Consider the following 22,446-nt stretch of genomic DNA (forward strand, 5'->3'; position numbering starts at 1 on the left):
TTCAATTCAATAAAGAACTGGCAATACTTATGTTTCTTATTAACTAAGTTATTCAGAATGACTTGTAGAATATAAAGTCCTTCTTTATGTTATTGGTCTGCACTCACCATACAGCAGCATATAACTTAATTAAAAAATTAGTCTGCGCTGAGCTCCATCAAAACTGTCGCAAACATAAAATCAGCTCAGATATGGACATTGTTTTGTAGTGAGTATTTGGGTTTCTATATATGTTCGAGTGGTGACGCACTGCATGTTTTTAGATGCCACAGTAAAAATCAAAAAGTCAGAATCATTTTGTTGTCCCATTGTTGTAAATCAGATTCAGCTGTCCAAGAAAAATGCTCAAAAAGGCTGCAGGAGTCGAAGTCCGAGAAGCAACTTTATTGTCGACAACAAAGGGGAAACACAAGGTGTAGCTCCAATGAAGCTCTCCAAGTCTCTCCAACTTACAAGGGTCTGTGTCTGTCTTTTATACAGTTTGTTCAAGGTCACCCCCGCCCTTGGGGTATCTTCTCTTTTTCTGATTCTTCTATTTGTTATACACCATTACGTTATCATTTGGCAGTTTTCCTGCCCGGATTTTCCCTATCTTATCAAAACTTGTATTGATACATCAACAGTGCATCTTGAGGATGCTTTCCTTTTCTTTTCTTCTCTATTCTTCCAAATTACACCATTAGCTACTGGTCGTCTTGGGTTCTATTTTTTAAAAAGTATTTACTTCTTACAATTACACCATTAGCTTTTGCTTGTCGTGCATTCTCTTTTTTAAAAATATGTATAATCACAATAATCATCAAATATCAGCATTCATTGATCACAGTATGCTTGATAATCATCATCACAGTATGATTGGTAATCATTATTGTTTCTCATGGTAAATACGTAGTATAGTTTGAATACAGTAAGGTTATATGAGGACACACAGGGTTATACAGGTCACAGTTAGTACTGGTCAAAACCGGTTAGAACCGGCCAACACCGGCTGCAGAGACACCTGCAGAATCATGGAAAGTACCGGAAAGTACCAAAGGCTCATGATGCAGATATAGGCTCATATGATCTCTTGATATCTGACTTCTGCTGCGCAGTGTTAGCTGCGCAATGTCAGCCTTGCATAGTATCACCCTCCTGACTCCTCTGTGTGCCTTTTCTACTTCTCTACTATCACACTTCTGCTACAAACTACCATCACACTTCTGCTACAAACTACCATTGGTTACAGTGTTTGACTCAATTCTCACATATCTTCACATGTCTTATTGAGAAAAATTATACTACATCTCCCCCCTTTGTGACTGTAAAGTCACAGCGTTGCTGGTTCAACCAAACTATTACTAGCAGGGATCCTTAATCAACTAGACGGCAAATAAATCCATCAGAGGAAAAACATGGCAAACATTCCCAAAACAGTGAGGCAAAAATACATATATTCAGTAGTACTAAGTTTCCAGTTATAATATGTAGTAGTAAGGCACTTGCAGCTCTTAAAACAGTTAATCATAACGAATGCAGAAAAGGAAACATGAAATAAGTAGCTCAAAATATTTCAGTGTGTTCCCTTTGATAATCAATGCAATAGACAATTTTCAGTAGCTTTTGATTTCAATATAAGTAGTAGTGATTTCCAGGATTGAGACATGAGCGTGCAGTGTGGTGGAAAGTCATTTAATCAGTAGTAGGCGGGTTTGGCGGAGTGGCAGGTTCCTCAGCAGGTTCCTCAGGGTTAGCAGGATCCTCAGGAGGAGGGGACGTTGGGGAAAACTCGTGGATGTCTGGGCTGGACGGAGAAGGGGAAGTTGGGGAGTGATCAGGAGTGCGAGAAGCAGAGCAGCTTGAGCCTTCCGGAGTTGGTCAAGAAGGTCATCAAGACGGGCATCCTGGCGGACTATTATAGCATTCCGCAGTACAAGAGACGTTTTCACTTCGTCAAAGGCATCTTGCGATTGGCGAAGGGCTCGTTGGGTAGTCTCCAGAATCTTTTGCGTGTTTTCAAGAGCCAGCTGTTTGGCATCTCTGTCTCGCAGGGCTGCATTCCTGTCACAAAGGGCAGTATATTTTTCTTGCAGGAGGACAGCCCTTTCCTGCAGCAGGGCGTTCTTTTCTTCCTCCCACTGCTTCTTTTCTGTGTGGTAGCGTTCGGCATCCAGGCGCCTTTGTCGATCTGACCTGCAGGTAATGGCACGACGGCGTTCTTGCATAAGGAAAGCTCGTTCCTGGGGAGTTTTATTCTGCAAATGGACCCTGAATTGATCCATTGGTTGCAGGAGCGTAGAGGGATGGAGGAGGAGGTTTGGAGTGGGGGTCACAGGAAGGACAGGTACCACCCCTTGAATAGAAGTAGTTGCATTGTTGGTAGCTGGGGCACTGTTAACTTGAGGTTCTCCGAGCAAGGACAACAGTGAAGATGGCGGGGCTTGAAGCGTTGTCATAGTAGAGGGGCCAGCATGAGCAGTTTCCATAGGATATTGTTGACCAGGTCTTTCAGCAGCTGGATTATAGAATGTAGGTGCAGGTCCCTCCGCTGGCACTGGTGAGGCATGGGGACCAGAAGGATACGCTATCCAGTTGTCACCCTGGAGACCGTAGATGGCTGTTATGGCAGGACCCACCAGATGTGAAGCACTGGCACTCTGGGTCGGATTGTTGGCTGTCATCTGTATCTGCCCTCGGGAGGGAGAGGAGCGGATGGAGCCATTTGGGGTCTGCAGGTCACGCTGCCAGTCAGCACTTGGTCGGTCAGACATTTCTGTTCATTGCAAAGCAAATGGAGAGATTAGTGGACACACAATCTCTCACTTAGAGCGGCCCTATGACAGGCCCACTCCCCCTTGGAAAGGCCCCCTCCTTTTTCTTCACGAAGTAGTGTTTGTCTCCTACTTTGAAGGAGCGTAAATCTTTGCATTGAAATATGTCGGGGCCTTTCTTAAAGGTACCTTCTCCTACACATTCGTAGTGGCGGGCAAAAAACTTCGATATCGCCTTCACTCCTTTCTTTTTACATCTCTGAAAGAATATATGAGTACTGAAGAGTAAAAGCGAGCCATAATATAGAGAAATTACATGTACAATATTCTTTGTAGTAAGTGGCAGTCGGTCAGGTGTACCAGGGGTTGCTAGATCATAGTCGTATTTCAATGTGAGCTGAATACAGTTTGCTGTGATGCCTAAAGGAAGACCGTACTTCTTTTCAGTCCATGCAGTTACTTCTATAGCTTGTATACGAAGGTCTTGGGGTGGAGATGGCAAGGGAAAGTCTTTGGAATGCACAGAGGAGTTTAAATATTGTACGTGTGTTTTTGATTGAGTTACCGATACTGGTCCCAGTGGTAGCATATCTAGTACGTCTTGCAAATCTTCATGATATTCGCGTTGAACACGAGGCTTCTGTTTGCCCCTTCGTTGTCTACGTTTTTTCTTTCCCATCTTAATTTTTGTGTGTATCAAGGGCCGTATCCATCATTTCCTCATAGGTATTGGATTCTGCATCGTCTATGAATGGCGGATTTATGTCAGTTTGAATTTGAAGGAGGAATTGTCCTGGCACAAATCGTGTCGCTCTTTTAATCATGGTAGACACCAATGGTAAGATGCAGCACATAATGACCGCTACCAGCAACAGAAATCCCCCTAGGATCATTCCTATGAGCCGGAAGATTTTAGTCCATGAAAGAGTTCCCAGCCAATCCCAAATCTTTGCAAGGACATGATTTTTTGTGTTCCAATTTGACATATTCACATGCTGATCTCTTAGTGATTTCATTTTGTTCAGTAGCAAAGTCAGGTTGCCATTTTCACCTGTTGCGGTTGGGATAACAGTACAGCAATCGTCTCCAAAATAGCTACAAACACCGAACTCCTCAGCCAGTAGTCTATCAAGAGCAAACCTGTTCTGCAGGGCCATTTTGGTAGTTGAATGCAATTGCAAATTAATCCCTTCAAGGGATGAAATTGTCCAATTAATGAATCGTTGTTGATTATACCAGAGGAAATTTACCCATCTGCTGTTTCTCGCTAACCATTGTGAGTTTAGGATAGGGCCGACAAGAGGTATCCATCCTGTCGCCTGTCCAGACTTTATCCAATGCTCACTTATGGCTTGGTGGTCCTCTGGAATTCCTATAGGTTCTTGATTCCATGCTATGTATATATCATTATCTGGTTTCCAGGATGGGTCATTTACACTCCGACGGGTCCTGGATCGTACACTCTTGTTTTCGTCTGACTCTGCAAAAACGGCAAGTTGTCCAGTCAGCATCACTGGAGCACAAATACCCGTCCAATCAGCCGGCAAAGTTTCTTTTACCTGCTGGTCATCATTACACAACCAGAATACATCAGCTAACGGTCGGGTACCATTCCTCAGTGAAGGGAGGGTATATTGGGCGTACAGTGTCCCGTTATGTATAACCTTAAAAGACCACTTATCATCTATTATCAACTGTTCGCATCTTATTTTAGCCTTACGCTTTGTTATACCAATATTTACAGACACCGTGATGGGGTGGTCATAGCCTGATGTTGAGTTAATTCCCAGTAGTCCCCTTTCTTGAGCTTGGTCGTTCTGCCACTGAGTCCATAGGGTTGAATTTACTGACACTTTTTTACGCCGCATTTGCAGGCCCTCCTTTGTAGTGTTGCTCTTTCTTACCCCTCCCGCCGAGAAGGTAGCGCCTGATGCAAACAATTGGTCAGCGAGCGTTGCTAGTTGGTCCGTAATATTCGATCCTCTTGCTATGCAAAGAGGATGTACCAATCCTTTGGATATTTTGGTAAGAGGCGGTGCCCAATGGTGCTGCGTCTCATTCAACGGTCTGGGACAGACTGTGGTATTTTCCAACCATGTGCCGTTTACTTTACTTAGTTTGCTTGCCATAGCCATGAGGCAATACGCAAAACAGGTGGTTCGTTTTGAACACTTACGTCTCTTTGCCCCTGGAATCGGCTTTACTTCTGGTAATTTCTTCGAGTTGTAGCACGTAATACAAGCTTGCTTGCTAACCTGTCTGGTGGAATATGTCATCCATTGGTAAAACATGTTATTTTCCCATCCCAATATTTCTTTTTGGTCCACCAGTTCTATTGGGCTTCTCGTTTTGCGCCTTTTTAGCACGTTTTGGGTCAATTTGGTTGTTTCTTCAGCAGACTTCTGTACCTCTATGCACAGACCTTTTACACATCGTACTTTCATTGCCATCACTCCCTCCACAAGACAATTGCCACCGAACATTTGCACCTCAAATGGTCCGCCACCCGAGGTTAATATTAATGTTCGATCACGATGCGCAAATCTAGCATATGTAAGTGTAATTGTCGTGGTTAGTGGTATTTTCCCAGTCAAAGCCGCCGCTGAACTTGCTGCCAGAATGCACTGCGTGATTCGCTCTTCCTTTGTCTCATTTTTTATCAGCAGATGCTTTGTACTGAGAAACACCAGGCTCATCCCCACAACCATTATAGCCAGATTTTTTAGTTTAGTTATCTGGGGACCAATCCGGCTCTCTCTGTAGCCAATGGAGAGAGCTAAGTGGATCAATTTCTGGTGGACATGTTTGGGCTGATGTCCCTTCTCCTGTGCTGAGTGGAGACCATGGAGCGCCCCCACCCCCTTCTCCTGCTGCTTCTCCTGCAGTGGGTGTGGGCTCAGAGTCACTGTCATGTTGTCGGGGTTGTAGTGAGCCACTACTTGCTGTACTACTTTCTGAGTCTCTACTCTCACGCCTTCTCCTTTCTGCAAGTCTCTGTGATCTTCTCTCTCCTTGTGGCTCAGGTGTTTGTCTTTCCTCCTGAGGGGAGGTGTGGCTGTCCCTTTCTGGTTGTCTTAGGGCGGCGTCGCCGTCCCTGTCTTCCTGTCCCTGCAGGGCGGCTGTGCCTTCCCTTGGTGCTTGATTTGGATCTCTAGCTCTGCAGCAGTGATTTAAATGAAACCAAACTCTCTTACCCTCGACTTTCAGGGCAGTTGGGGTAGATAGAATAACCTTGTAGGGCCCCTCTCGTCTGGCTTCGTTCCACTTTCGTTTGAACACCTTCACGTAGACCCAGTCACCAGGCACAATCGTTCTCAGTGGCTCTGGGATGTCAGCGTTCCTTTCCTCTGAGACAGCTTTTATCTGTTGAAACACAGCTTTATGTATTTGTGTTAAGTGTCGCAGGTAACAGGTTAGTTCTCTTTCACATTGCTCAAGCGGTGGTCCCTCGTAGGGACCTCTGTAGAAGGGAACCGGCATCGGTCTCCCTGTTAGTGCCTCATGTGGTGTTAGATGTGTTAGTCGGTTAGCTTGCGTACGCATAGACATCAAGGTTAGGGGCAATGCATCCACCCAGTTCAGCTTATATTGGCTGTCTGCTATAATCTTTGCAAGCTTAGCTTTCAGTGTTCCATTCGCTCTTTCCACAGCTCCCTGTGACTGTGGATGATACACACATCCAAACTTCTGTTTTATGCCCAACATTTTCAAGGCCACTTTCATTGTTTCTGCTACAAATGCAGACCCATTATCTGAACTGATGGTGTCAGGAAAACCAAATCTCGGAAAAACCTCTTTACACAGGAATTTTGCTGCTGCCCTAGCATCTGGACCCTTAGTTGGAACGGCTTCCACCCACCTACTGAACCTGTCCACGATTACTAGAATGTATCTGAATCCTTTTACTCGTTGTGTCATGTCAACATAGTCCATCATTAAATGCCGAAAAGGTCCCTCTGGTGGTGGAATATGTGCGAGTGGCGCTGTGAACGATTTTCGTATGTTGTATTGTGCACATACCTCACATTCTTGTAATGTTCTGTCAACCATAGCGGCCAAAAATGGTGACCACCATACAGGCTGAAGTCGTCTCAGTACCTCCCCCCTTGCGCAATGGTCTTGACCATGCGCATCAAGAATAGCAATCTTAGTGAGGGAAGAAGGAAGAACAAAATGGCCACGTGGGCCTCGCCAGAGACCTGGTGTGGGGCCTGTATCATTGTTTTTAAATGCTCCCCTTTTACGCCATACAGAATGTTCGTAGGGGCCTGCTGCGGCTTGTGCTGCTATAAGAGATGTTAAGGTTGTGAGAGGCTCACAATCTTCAGCTAGCACTATAGGTCCCATACAGGTGGATGTGGCTATACGTTTTGCAGCTTCATCTGCTAGATTATTGCCTTTAGCTATCAGAGTGTTTGTAGTTTGGTGAGCTGCGCATTTTATAATGGCAAGTGCTTTAGGATAATGAATTGCTTGTAGAAGATCTGAGATGGCTTGTCCATGAGTTACTGGGGTTCCATCTGCTCTGAGGAAGCCTCTTTGTTTCCAAATTATGCCATGAATATGGCAGACTGCATATGCATATTGCGAGTCTGTGTAGACATTTAAAGTTTTTCCAGCCGCCAGGCGGCATGCTTCAGTCAAAGCTTTGATTTCTGCAAGTTGGGCAGAACAAGGTTGAGCACATTTCATAGTCTTTACTTCAGTAAATGTATCATCAGGATGCAGTTGTATAATAGCATAACCAGCATGATTTCCTGCAGCATCCTTAAAACAGGAACCATCCACAAAGTAGGTAAGCTGTGCTGGTATGGGTTGATTGTATAAGTCTTGTCGTGGCTTTAAGAACTTATCTGTGTGTTCGACACAATCATGTGGTGTCCCATCTACAGGTGTCACCATTCTTGTGGCAGGATTAATTGTGTTACATCGTTGAATAGTGAGCTCTGGGGCTGAGAGGATTACCTCATATCCTGTCCTACGAGCTTGTGTTAAAACAAATCTGGGACTTGTGATCAATGCATGCAATTGATGTGACGTATACAAAATGGTTGGATGTCCCATTGTAATGGCTGATGCTTTCTGGAAGGCAAAAGCAGCTGCTGCTAGCCCCTGATAACAGGGAGGCAGACCTGTCTCAATATTATCTAGCTTAGTGCTGTAATAAGCCAATGGTTGCTTACCAGTGGGAGTTTCCTGCATCAGTACCGCGCACGCGTATCCTGATTTTTCTGCAACATATAAATGAAATACATTAGCATAATTAGGGTTGCCAAGTGCTGGGGCCTGTTGCATGTCTTGTTTAAGGGACTGAAAGGCTCCTTCAGCTTCTGGAGTCCACTGCAGTTCGGCTGAGCCATTCGTTTGTCCTGCAGCTCGAACTAAACCACGCAGTGGAGCTGTTTTAATAGCATAATCACAGATCCATGGTCGACTGAAACCGGCCATCCCCAAGAAGGAGAGCATTTGTCCCACCGTTTGTGGTTTGGGAGCTTTTGTCACTGCCTCAATTTGTGAGGGCGCAATGGTTCGTTTATTACCACAAAGTTGTCTGCCCAGATATTCGACTCGTGGTTGGCAGAATTGTAGTTTGTCTTTGCTTACTTTATGTCCCCCTTTTTCCAGTGCCATCAGAACGGAGACTGAATCCTCGAGACACTGTTCTTTGGAAGTACTGCAAATCAACAGATCATCCATATATTGTAACACAGTACTCGTGAGTTCTAAGTGTTGAAGATCATTTGCCAATACTCTGTTGAATATTGATGGGCTCTCAACGTAGCCTTGTGCAAGACGTGTGTAAGTATATTGCTGCCCTTTAAAGGTGAAAGCAAAAAGGTACTGTGAGTCTGGGTGTAAAGGTACACTAAAGAACGCTGAACACAGATCAATGGCCGTATACCAGCAGGCGTCATGTGGAATATTAGAAAGAATGGTATGTGGGTCCGGTACCACAGGTATTTCTGCCTCAACGATGGCATTGATGGGGCGCAGATCGTGTACTAATCGATAATCGTCGGAATTTGGCTTTTTAAGAGGAAAGATCGGCGTATTACACGGACTTTTAGTAGGTTTTAACACTCCTGCTGCTATCAGGCCCTTGATAATAGGTTGTATTCCCTCGACTTGATGTTCTTTTAGCGGATATTGTTTTTTGTATGGAAATACGATTCCTTCTTTGACTTTGATTTGGACTGGTTGTGCTGACTTAACTAGCCCTATATCTGTTTTACTTTGTGACCACAATCTGGGGGGTACTTTACTGAGCAGTACTTTGTGTTCTTCTGAAAGTGGCATTAGTGTTGGGATTCTCTGGCTCAGTAATACTTGGACTGCTGTTCCTTCATCATACGTCTGTATGGAGATTTTCAAATACTGTCCATTGAAGGAGGAATGTATTTGTGGATTATGGGTGGGTCTCCAATTCGTCACCTGTAGAACGTCTTTCATCATTGGTCCTAGGTGATGTGATTCACGTCCTTCAGCTATCATGAGAGTGACATGTGGAACAGAGTTTAGTACTTGAAACCAGTGGTGCAGTTCTGGAGGTAGTAATACCGCTGCTGCTGCTCCTTGGGGGCCAACATACAGATCCTGACACGTCATGGGGAATATTCTACCAGTAATCAGTTCTGTCCAGCACTCTTTGTAGTCAGTATGCTGCTGTCTCTCATCAAACATCAGAGTGCAATGTAATGGCAGCTGTGGTTCCTGTGCAGAGGGAAATTCACTTTGCACCAGAGCTTTCCATGTGTTCCACTGGCGCGCTAGCTCTGATTCAGCTGGCCATTGGATCCAATACACCATGGGCTGCACATAAGCTTGAGGTTTGTCATTGTCCAGTATTTCTGGCAGTTCCAAAGCAGCCATCATATGGGGGGTGTGTTCTTTCATGAATTCCAGCTTGAGTCCTTTGTGAGTGCAGACGATAGTAGCTTTTAGTGGGCATAGGATGTCTCGTCCCAAAAGATTGATGGGTGTATTTTCAGAATACAACAAAGGCGCTGTTATTGTTCTGTCGCAGATTACCATGTGCACCGGTTGTGTTAGAGGAGTTACTTGAGTTGTCCCAGAGAAGCCTACGGTCTTGATGGATAGGCCTGAGAGAGGAAGAGAGGAGCCTTCACTGCCGATACAAGAATAAGTGGCTCCTGTATCCACCATAAAATCATATCTTTGATTTTGTATGACAACGTCGACAGTTGGTTCATCTTGAGGTTGGGTGGATACAACCGGTGTCATATATTTCCTCTCTGACTCCTCTGGGCTCCCCTATTGTTGCCACTCTTTGGCTGGTCCTATCCAAGGATTGATAGGACAGTCACTTCGACGGTGACCTTTCTGCCCACAGCCCCAGCACATTACCTCTTCATCTGATGCAGCATTTAACTGAGTCTGCGATTGAGCTTGCCTCATCATTTGGGAGGAAAATCCTCTTCCTCTCCCTTGGCGATACAGGCCTCCTCTTTGTCCTGGCTGACCTCTGAAAGGTGGCGCTCTATTTGGTGGCGGCTGATTCACATACACATGAACAGGAGGCGGAGGAGGAGTCTGCTGAGGTGGCTGTTGAATGACAGGTGGAGACAGGGGCACAGACGCCTGTTGTGTTTGTGGCAGGGCTGTTGGCTGAGGTGCCATTGGCTGTTGATGCATAGTTACCACTGCTGAAGGCGCTGGAGGTGGGTCTATGGTGAACACCGGAGCTTGCACTTTGCTTTTCTCTTTCTTCTGCTTGGTGCTCAGCTCATTTAGTTGCAGCTGAGTGAGCTTGCTAGCCAGATGTTTAGTCACCTCTTCTTCTTTTTGTTTCTCTTTTCTTGTGTTCTCTACATGATGTATAAGATGTTCAGAGAATAAAGGCCATTCCATCTTCATCAGGCCCACCACATTGTCCAGGCGTTTCTGCACTTCTTGAGGCATGGCTTTCTTTACCATCACTTTAAACAAGCTTTTGGTGGTGTCATTGGCATTCCATGCACCTCCTGTCTCCTCTCTCCATCGGTTTTGAAAGGTTCTCAGGAACTTGGCGGGACATTCGTCATCCTTCAATTTTTCTCCTTCCAGCTTTGAGGGATCCATTTTCTCTGGGAACTGTTTCCTCACCTCTGTCCATATTGCCCCTCGATGTCCATTGAAGCCGACACCATCAACCGTGTGTCCCGTCACAGCTGCACGTAGCTGTGCTCCATGAAAAACTTCTTCTGTGGTCGATTTGCCTGCTACATACATGAGCAGTGCTTTAATGTCTCCCAAAGCAAGGGTGACTCCTGCTGTGTTCTCTTCCAGGGCAGTGATCCATTTGTTAGCCCCTTCATGTATGTCTGGCAATCTTCCTGCCAGCCCAATCATGTCACAGAATGACCAAGGCACATATTGTCGGATGTTGTTCGGGCCTTTTGTCACTAGTGGCATCTGGTGATAGGCTGGTTCGTTGTATGGGCCTTTCAGTTGTTTTTTATTTCTGAGAGTCATGCCACCAACTTGATACATCCTTCTATCTTCTGGATCTGCCAGTGGTTCGGCAAAGGTCATCAGATCGTCCTCTGGCTCATTGAAGGAGCGTCTTGGATAGTCATCCATTTCTCTTTCTTCAGTTCTCAGTGTTCCTCTCAACTCCAAATTCACGGTTTGGGAGGTGGATGGCGATTCCATCATTGAAAGGCGTTGGTTTTCTCTTCGGAGTTGCATTAACTCTTGATTGGTCTTCTGTAACTCTTTCATTTGTCCTCTCAACTTTCTCTGTTGTTCACTGAGGACAAATACTTCTTCCAGCTCCCGTCGTATTTCTTCTCTTTCCCGGTCTCTGGACATTTCAGAGGGTGTAGGACTCGACCTTGGCAAGGGAGACTGTATGAAAGGATTGTTGCTGCCTCTTGGAGGAGGGTGGCTTTGCTGCCCTCTGCAGGAATCTCTGCATTCTTCTGGACTTCGTTCCTCTTCTTGCTCAAATGAGCACTTTTTCGGGCAAGGATGTCGCTGTTGTTGTTCTCTTGTGTCTTCTGCAGCATGATTTTTTGATAATTTTGCATAATCAGCTCTATCTCTCTCATCTTCAGTCTGAGGGGTGGCCATTTCTTCATGTCTTTTGCTGGAACATTCTTCCATGCTGTCACATACTGATCTGATGGAAGATGAGCTTTCACCTGCCTCGCTGTTTTCTCTTTCTTCTTCAGCAGGTGGTTGGTTCCAATTAATGGTAAATCTGCCCACTATTTCGCCTTCGGTTTTTCTTTCTGCTCCCAGTATTGGACACTGTTTTACTGTCGTGTAAGCTGCTTCAGGTGTGTATGGAGGAGGCAGTAATGTTTCCATTGGAGCAGAGGGCTTCACTTGTGGCTCTGCTGTCTTCTCCTTTTCTTTCGCCATGGCAGGCATTTGTCTCACGTCCATCAGGTGTTGTTTTGCTGTTTCTCTGAACCAGCTGAGCACTTCTCTTTCCCTGGCCCTTTTTCCTTCTCTGCTGTTGCTTGTGTCTTTAGCCTTGTAATGTTTAATATTAGCTTCCACTTCTCTGCAGCAGGATGCTTCAAAGGTTCCCTTTTCAGGCCACTGTAGTCTTCCTGATGTTCGCTTGTGCCACTTTGTCATGCATTGCTTAATTTGTTTTGCATAATCTGGATGCTGTCTTATCACCAGTTCTACTGGGGTTAACAGCCCTTCCCCTTTTGACATTTTGATTCCCATAAATCCTTGTTTTGCTCCTGACTCTTGTCTAGTGAGTTCAGGCACGCCTTCTTCCCTTGTTCTTATTAATACTAATATTTTTCCCGCAGTTATGCCTCGTTTGAGCATAGGTGTCCTAGTGGGGTCGTATCTCAAATTTTCAGATCCGTTCGCGGCAGGGGTTTTTGTAATATATCCAAATTTCCCTGTTTCCCACTCTACCTTCCTGGGGACGATACGTATCTCCAGTCGCGGATCTACTGCAGCTCTGTGTACCCCTCTAATAGTTAAATTTTCAGGAATCCCTAAAAAAGGACGCAAAGGGAGAGTCGCCGAAGCAAGTGGGTTTTTACACAATGCCTCCAATATTAATGCCAAAGTGCCTGGCACCCACAAATCTCGTATCACTTTTTCCCACGGTACCTCAGGAAACTCCTCTTTAGCTTGAGCCAAATTAACAATCCGTGTAATCATCCACAATTTCAGATTAATTTCTTGTTCAGTTTGCCAATTTTCTACTCCGTCTTCATCAATGTAAGTTCGTTCCAACCAAAAGTGTGTTCTTATGCCACTGGTTTCTTTAATATTTCCTGTGCTGCTTATGTGCTCAGGAGTCAATATCTCGTCTTCACTATCACTACTTTCTCTTTCTTCATCCATTCACCTTTCTTATTATTTACTTAAATTTTCTTTTATCTCAATGACTTATTTATTAGTATTACTATTAAGCGGTTATCCAATATTGATCTTATTATTTCATGCTATTTCTCTTATTGTCTATGCAGTATTCAAATCTTCCATTATTCTCCATATAATGCCGCTGAGAAATATCAAAAATCCTAGCAGCGTCAAAATCCCTAAAATAATATGCCCAGTTGATGACTGATGAGCTATTTGCTGCAGATTCTCAATCTTGAATCAGAGTATCAGAAGCAGAGAAGCTTTATCTGCTCCTCCCCTTTTTCTTGAAGTAACCCAACACCGAGGCCTCTGGTGTGTGTGTGTCACCTCACAACTTTCTTTCCTGTGTGTGTGTGTGTGTCTCGACTAGTCTTCTCCTACTCGTATGTGTGTGTATGTAGCTTCTGCACCTGCACTCCCTTGTGTGTGTGTCAAGGTCGCGTGTGAGAGGGGAAGAGGCCAGCTCACCCCTCCCTTCGCCTCTGCTTACTTTTCTCCTTCTTTCTTAACCCTTTTTCTCCCGTAACCGTTTCAGCGCTCTTCTGCTCTTATTTTCTGTATCTCCTTTTTTAGTTCTTTTTGCGGTTTTCTCTTGAAATCACTACCTAGTGATTTTGTGCACTTCTTTACTCTCGCTTAACTAAGCGAGGTAGCCACTCAAGCAGGTGGCTGCTGCCTCATTTTGGGCAGCGGCGCGCTGGTCAATCAATCACCCGTGCAGACCTATCTATTTCTAGACAGCGGTATCCATGTTGACGACCCACCGGTGTTGTCAAGCATTTACCCGTTCAGACCTCTTCTAGTTCAGAAAAGCGGTATCCATAAATGTTGACTACGTCGACGGCCAGACAACCCACCCGTTCAGACCCGACTAATTCTTTTTAGGCGGCGGTATCCATGGGCGTCTGACTATTACACACATAAAACAGACAACTGTGCCTGCTTTGGCTTGATATACTATTATCACACAGATCTCCCCGTTACACACGATCCTCAGTCTCATCTATCTTCTTATCTTTGCACGCTCAATACACTTCCTCAACATGAACGGCCTACTTCCAACCTTAAATCAACATCTAAGGTGCTTTAAGACCTCGTAAAGCTTCATTTACTCCTGTCCAGATCTGTGTTGGTGGTACAACTTTTACCTCCCAAATTCACTTCCTCAACATTGATAAGGCCTCACTACGGGGTCCGCGTCACTTTCACTTTCTGAATATTCAGACTTATCTCTACTAGGACGCCTACTCCGTTATCTCTAATCGTCCTTATTCAATACCAGCCAAATTAGCCCTCCAGCAAACACCAATGTTGCAATCAACCAGCATGCAATGCATATATTAAATATGATTTTTTCACATTCTCCCCGTTCATTCATGTCCGCACCATGGTTGTTGCTGAAGCACTAAGACAGACACAGACATATACACAAACACAAAGCCTAAGCAGACATAGACAGACAATGCCTCTCGGCTGCCTCCCGCAATTATTAAACAATTTAGTGATTTCAGAATATGTTAGATTCGGCAGAGGTGGATCATCAGAGAATCATACCAATCACCTGGGCGGACTACTCTCATCACTCAGACACTCTTTCCTAATTAGCAGAAATAAAAGCTCTGCTTACCTTAAATTTGGTGGGCCCAAGTGTCTGGTGATAGAGCGTAGGTGCCTCTGGTGTTGGAGACCTCCTTGTCCGTATCCTCTCCTGGGGCTGGCTCGCCACTGATATGTTGTAAATCAGATTCAGCTGTCCAAGAAAAATGCTCAAAAAGGCTGCAGGAGTCGAAGTCCGAGAAGCAACTTTATTGTCGACAACAAAGGGGAAACACAAGGTGTAGCTCCAATGAAGCTCTCCAAGTCTCTCCAACTTACAAGGGTCTGTGTCTGTCTTTTATACAGTTTGTTCAAGGTCACCCCCGCCCTTGGGGTATCTTCTCTTTTTCTGATTCTTCTATTTGTTATACACCATTACGTTATCATTTGGCAGTTTTCCTGCCCGGATTTTCCCTATCTTATCAAAACTTGTATTGATACATCAACAGTGCATCTTGAGGATGCTTTCCTTTTCTTTTCTTCTCTATTCTTCCAAATTACACCATTAGCTACTGGTCGTCTTGGGTTCTATTTTTTAAAAAGTATTTACTTCTTACAATTACACCATTAGCTTTTGCTTGTCGTGCATTCTCTTTTTTAAAAATATGTATAATCACAATAATCATCAAATATCAGCATTCATTGATCACAGTATGCTTGATAATCATCATCACAGTATGATTGGTAATCATTATTGTTTCTCATGGTAAATACGTAGTATAGTTTGAATACAGTAAGGTTATATGAGGACACACAGGGTTATACAGGTCACAGTTAGTACTGGTCAAAACCGGTTAGAACCGGCCAACACCGGCTGCAGAGACACCTGCAGAATCATGGAAAGTACCGGAAAGTACCAAAGGCTCATGATGCAGATATAGGCTCATATGATCTCTTGATATCTGACTTCTGCTGCGCAGTGTTAGCTGCGCAATGTCAGCCTTGCATAGTATCACCCTCCTGACTCCTCTGTGTGCCTTTTCTACTTCTCTACTATCACACTTCTGCTACAAACTACCATCACACTTCTGCTACAAACTACCATTGGTTACAGTGTTTGACTCAATTCTCACATATCTTCACATGTCTTATTGAGAAAAATTATACTACACCATATACAAGCATGCACAGAACAATGTATAATGAAATTTTTAAGGACCTAGCTGACAAACAAGTAAAACAAATTGATAACCAAAATAAAAATTAATCTAACACTAAAATGTAAAAGAATCAAGGAAATACATAAAATTAAATAAAATAAAGAAATACATAGAGTTAAAATTAATGGCAGAACAATTAAATATGTAATCAGTAATGATTTTCAAACTTCAGTGTGCATTTCAGAATAATGAAACAATATAAGCAGAGGATAAGATATGTAATTTAAGGTGACGTCAGTGTGAAAGTGATGTATGACAGTATTATAAGTTATAAGTACAGTCACTAGTTCAGGAACCGAATGGCCTGAGGGAAGAAACTCCTCTCTATCCTTTCTGTTCTTGCCTTCTTGGTAACAGCACAGAGAAGAGTCTGTTCTTGGGTGATTGAATTCTTTAATAATCCTCTCAGTCCTTGTCCTGCACCTCTCACTGTGAATGTCCTGTATGACCGAGAGCTGACATCTAATATTACATCCTGCTGACTGCACTACCCTCTGCAGAGCCAGGCGGTCCCACTTGGTGTTGTTCCCAAAAAAGATGGTCATGCTATCTGTCAAGACTCTCTGTTTTGTGCAGGGACAGAAAGTGCTTAGCACGTTGATGGGCAGCCTGAAGTCCCTTAGCTATTTGAGGTCGTAGATACCCTGACAGACTTTCTTCACCAAGGTAAGAGGACCATGATAAATCCTCTATGATACAGACAGTGAGGTATCTGAAGTTGTCAGCAGTGGTGCAGAGTTCATGGTAGGGCATGTCAAAACTTGGGCAACATCTGTCAGAGGGTAGTGCTGTTGAAATTAATGGCCACAAACAGGGTTGTGTCTTTGTGGTTAGTTTGGTAGTGATCTCCATGTCTGCCTGTGGTGAAATGTAGACCATACTGAAGATAAAGTGAGGTGAACGCCCAGGAAAGATTGAACCAGTGGCATTTCATGGCAAACAGAAGTTTCTGAGCAATATGTGGTTCCTGCTGTTTTGCCTGTGGCTTTTCACCATGAGACACACCTAGCCACCTCTTGCTTTTCTGGAGTGTGCTGTTCATTCAGTGCAGAGAAAGACTCTTCTGGCTGAATGGTGTGATTTTGTCAGTAGTGTTTCCACAAGGCAGAGGGTTTTACAGTCCCTTACATGTCTTTGATAGTTTATTCTTGCCCTGAGGTCATCCAGCTTGTTCCCTGCAGACTGGATGTTGGTCAGTAGGATCCTGGGTAAGGATGGGTGATGTGCCTGGGTCCTCAGAGTGTTCCTGATGTTGTTGTCCCCCATTAGGATCACAGTGGTTTGCTGCGTATTATGAGGTGATGACTAAAGTGGTGCGTGCAAAGAGTGGTTTAAAATAAGACATAGAAATCTTAAAAAGTACTTAAAACAGTGCTTCATAGACTAACTCATCTTCATTTTGTGTCAGAATCCACAGTCTTGTTTTCCTGACATCCTGTAGTGATCATCTGTCTGACTCATCTTGTGGTTTTTGGCTTGTCTTGTCTCTCCTCAGGATCATAGTGATGGACCGAGGTTCCATTGCAGAGATCGACTCCCCGTCTCAGCTCATCTGTCTGCAGGGTCACTTCTATCAGATGTGTCTAGAGGCTGGTTTGGTCTGAGTTATGGTGTGACACCATTTAGATGTCGGACAGATGTACAGATCATCTGTGTTTAATGACCTTTCAACCTCCTCTTCTGCACTTTGGAGTCAAAACCTGAATATGTACAGAAAACCCCATTCCTATGTATATGGATTTACTCTACAGGTGTAGTCATGTGGTCATGTAAAATCAATGTGCGATCAGTCTTTTCTAATGTAAGATAAGCCGAGTTGTTTTTTTGTTTTTGTTTTTTGTAGTTTTTGTTGGACCTTTATAGTATTGACACACATTTCGTATGTGAACGTCTGTCAATGCTTGGTTTGAAGGTCACTAATATTCAGGACAGGCTCTGCATCCAGATTTCTGAATAGGACTCATATTGGACAAACTCTGTTTCATCCCTAACTCACTATTTTGATAATTCAATATGTGTGCAAACTTAGAGCCTTGGCCTGTATTCACAAAGCTTTTTAGAGTCCTCTAAGGGAGCTCCTAACTTCGCCTTAAAATTCCTAGCAAGGAATGTTAGCTTAAGAGTGATTCAGGAAGTGTCTGTTTTTCTTCTGGCTCTCAACGAAGGCGGACACTTTTTCTGTAGCTCCCTCCCTGCCCTTATCTGCCCTGCTGCTGCTCTTTGTCTTGTGCTGTCTTTGTCTGATCTATTGGAGCCTCTCTCTGCATTTCTTTCCGAAGCCTAAAATCATGGATTTGGTCAGCTGGTCTCTCAACGCAATTGACCAAATTTTCTCGACTAAGAGACTGGGTAAAGGAGAGCCCGCCTGCCCTGACGGAACGTTTGCAGCCGGATACACGATGGACTCCTGGGAGAAGTGGAGGATCGTGTGCCTGTCGATCCTTTCCTTTGAGGATGTTGAAGACGTCTTCATAATTGGATTTATGATAACAGGCTTTCTGCTGTCTGGAGTTGGCAGTTTCCTGATCTATCGCAAAGTTCGGAAGATGTTGGTAGCACTTTTGGCAATCGAGAAGCTGCCAGTCTTGATTGAGGGAATGAGCAGGGCTGTAAACACTCAGACTCAAGTGATGTGTGAGCTCGGTGCAAGCTGGATGCGATTCTTGATCAAAATCGCAAGCTGGATGTGATTCTTGATCAAGGTCACAGGCTGGATGCGACCCCTGAACTCTTTCGCAGGACGGATGCCAACTTGGAGAAGTTTTCAGCTCGGCTGAATGAAATTGGCCACCGAATTTGGATATATCTGAACAAAGACACTGGGAGACGCAGAGAGACTCAAAGGCAGACGGAAAATTTGCAGTGTTGGCCTGCCCCAAAACAATTGTTATCTTCATTGGCTCCCTGTGATAGCTGGCCTTCCCAAGGCCGGTGTCTCTCCACTCTCCTGGATGTTTTGCAGACAAGATGCTCCGGCCCTATCTCCTCCCCCATCACCCCCCTACTCCTGTGAACTTTGTTTCTGGATCAGGACTCTCCGAGGTCGTCTCCACGGCTACGGCTGTGTTTCCGTCATCAGTTATCAGACGGCAGAGACAACGGGTTGGACTGAGTGGAGATGAAGTACACAGGCTTACACATACACACACACGAAGACACATATGACACACACACACAACCTCCAACTCAACGCCTTCGTGGCTCCCACCCCCCTCCCTCCCTTGTCGCAGTTGCGAGGCACTCAAATGTGGCTGCGTGCACGCGCCCCCAGTGTCTGTACTGCGACACCTACCCTCCCCAACTCCCCCCACCCTTCCCACATGTGCAAGTCCTTGAGATTTTGTTGTAATGTCTTACTATGTTGTTTATGTGCCGAGGTGTTTTTTTTCCTAATCCCACACTGTGCCCCCCCCCCCCCCCCCCCCCCCCCCCCCACAGGAGCCTAGTTTGGGAGTTGCTTTTTTTTTTACCCTCTTCTTCCCTCTTGTTTTTCCTCTTTCACATCTAAGTAAATGGGGCGCTCTCCATGTGTGCGATCCACAGTTCTCCCGCTCCTGTCCTCCCCTGTTATGTGTCACTGTCTTTTTTGTGTTTCTTGGACGGGATGTAACTGAAATGGAATTTCTCCTGCGGGGGACTAATAAAGCCATTCTGATTCTGATTCTGATTCTGAGAGCAACTCTGAGTAAGGAGAGTATGGAAACTTTTATCTTAGTGAGGAGGTGTGGTTGCTAGGTATGACGCAGTCTTCTAAAAGCTGTAATTGGTTGTTACAAAAAGGGGAAAAGACAAAAAAAAAAAGAAAGAAAGCAAGAATGCGCTCCATGCTCCTAGTAATGAATGGACAGTAAAATCAACTGATCATGTAACTTGGACTGTATTAAGAAATGTGTAATTGTGACATTAATTTTATGTCATGATGATGAAACTCAGCAAAATTAAATTAATTGTGACACAGCATCAAAATGTTTTAACGTACCCCATTCACATACTGATTATACTGATTTGCTTATTGTTATGTTTAGTGTCCATGCTGGTAATTTTACTACTTAATGTATTTGATATTAATGGTGGACGTAGACTCAGCTGTCAGCAATTCCTGTGATTGCTGTCGTCCTTGTAAAAAGCGGTTAGATTTGGCAGAATGACCAAAACAATGAACAAAATTGATAAAAAGAGAACAAGAACCCGGCCCTGGTTGTTACCATTGTTTTCATTTTAAAGTGTGGTTCACAGTTGTGTGAGTTCAGTGGAGGATGCTAGAAATTATGTTTCAAAAATCCAAAACATTATTATTATTGTTATTATTATTTTGTAAATAGTTAGCTTGTTAGGAAAAGTAGCACTCATGAGTGAAAATTCTGTAGTTACTTAAAGAATGTTTTGGATTGAGTCACAGTCACTGAATAACGTGCAGTTTCTGCTAAGTTTAAAGTAAGTTTGGTTTCATAAAACAGTGGTAAGTTTCTGTCAGTGACAACTAATACTGACACTGGTTTTGTGAGAGTACTTACAGGGCTTCATAGTGTGAGCATTTCCCTTTCATTTTGGAAAAAAACATGTCTGAATGGCCAAATATTTTGAGGAATATGTGGAAAATAAAAAAATATTACAAAATTCAATGCAAAGCAGGCTGTTTTTTTTAAGATTAAGGGTGAAAAGGATTAAGGGTGAAAAGGCTGATGTCAGCAAAAATGCTGAAGATTTTTTTTGGAGCTAGAAGGTTGAAAGTTTGTCTACCCCCCCTATTTGATGTACCCTGAGTCCAACGGTGGTGGTCCTGAAGCTCTGTGACATTTGGTTGAAGAGTTATGGCCATATTAATATTCCCATGTATGTGTATGGGAATATGGAAAAGTGTGATAATATGACAAAGTGGCATAGGCCAAAAGTGTCCCCCAAAAAGTGTGTAGGAGCATGTTTCATGGTCCCCCGAGTGGTTTGGACCCCCCTTCCGATGTCTGAAAATGGTAAAGCTTGTGGGTAGTAAAGGTAGGCAAAGGTAAGGACAAAAGATTTTTAGATCCCGTCGGCCCCGCAGGGGCCGGCGGGATCATGCACACTCCATCTCAGTCCCCCAAAGGATGGGCCAGCCCCATCCCCCCCCACACAAAAACGGTAAGTGTAAAAATACATTAAGGTGATATATATATATATATATATATACATATACATACACATATTATATACATGAAAATACATTCCATTGTTTGTTTATTTATTATTACAAGATATATATCAATATATAGGTGAGTATGGGATTATATAGAGTATGCATAGGTTATAATATTCATACAATGATGCTAACAGAGATATATATAGTAATAATTGTTTTATTAACATTTCTTTTCTTCTTTTTCTAGGTTCCATCTCCCAGCCGGTCTCAGGTAAGTAAAAGGAAAAAAAAAAAAAAAAAAAAAAAAAAAAAAAAAAAAAAAAAGGAAAAGGTGAGTAGGGTTACAGGGGTGGGGGTTGGGCATGTCCATAATAATTCTGTTCTTTTGTTGTTATTAATTTTTCTCTTTTCTCTCTTCCACAGGTTTTGTTCTTTCCCACAGGATCCCAGGTGAGTATAAAGGAGGTAAGTAAGGGTTACAATTGGTTGGGAGAGATCAATATTAGATCGGGCCATCCCCGTAGGGGATGGCCCGATCGATGCACACTCCATCCAGCTCTCCCAGAGATGGGCCAGCCCCATCACCACAGGTAAGTATATTTTTTTATTTTTTTCAATATATATATATATATATTTTTTTTACATACACACAAAGAGTCACACATATCTTCAATAATAGCATAATATACATGTTTTTAATTATTTATTTATGTCTTTCTTCCACAGGTAAACAGGTAAGTAAATAAGGTAAGTATGAATTAATTTGTAAATAATTATTTATTTATTTATTAATGAATGAAATTGTATATGATATATGTATATATATGTGTGTGTATTTATATATAGGGAAAGGCTGTCCTTCATGCCTCAATCCACTCCGCTGGGGATAATTGGGATATTTTTAAAAAAAAAAAAAAAAAAAAATTATATTAATTAATTAAATTAAAGGGGTGCTAGAGGTTGAGGTTAGGGTCAAATTGAGGGGTTGTGGTTAGGGAAAATATTAGAATAGGGTTGAATAAGTGTAATAGGGTTGGGGTGGTAGGGTTAGGGGTTAGGGTTAGGATATGGGATAAAATCCCGTCTCCAATAGGAGGTGGGAGGTGCACGGTCCTTCCACCCATAAGCACGCCCGTCTCCACGGTCCCGTGGATACCGGGGTTGCTGGGTACGCTCACGGCGTCTGCCGTAGCGCACCTCAGTCCAACCCCCATCATCCTCAAAATAAACCATATTGGTTTAAACAAAATAAACAATGAAATGAAAGCGCTTTCCAAAAAAGAGGAAAGGAATAATATAAACTAAATTAGTTTTAAATTTGTTTTGATAAAAAAAGGAAACTTACCTTTGTTTAAATAAAAAAGGAAACTTAACGTGCTTTCCAAAAGGGAAAGAACAATATGTTTTTTAGTATTTTTCTATTTTTTCTATTTTTTTATGTTTTTTTTATATTTTTCTGAACAAAACCTAACTTAGGGTG

The 22,446-nt window shown here is 43.4% G+C and overlaps 1 protein-coding gene across 1 annotated transcript in view; it reads left to right on the forward strand.

Moving 5' to 3' along the window:
- The window catches only part of LOC143327999 (multidrug resistance-associated protein 1-like), a 52,028-nt gene extending 34,574 nt beyond the window's left edge, over positions 1-17,454 (forward strand). The window contains exon 30 of the mRNA XM_076742800.1: positions 17,346-17,454. Within this exon, the coding sequence (XP_076598915.1) occupies positions 17,346-17,454 (109 nt within the window). The remainder of the gene's footprint in view (positions 1-17,345) is intronic.
- Positions 17,455-22,446: the final 4,992 nt, after the last annotated feature.

Source organism: Chaetodon auriga, chromosome 11 (genome assembly GCF_051107435.1).
Source record: "Chaetodon auriga isolate fChaAug3 chromosome 11, fChaAug3.hap1, whole genome shotgun sequence".
NCBI classification, from domain to species: Eukaryota; Metazoa; Chordata; class Actinopteri; order Chaetodontiformes; family Chaetodontidae; genus Chaetodon; species Chaetodon auriga.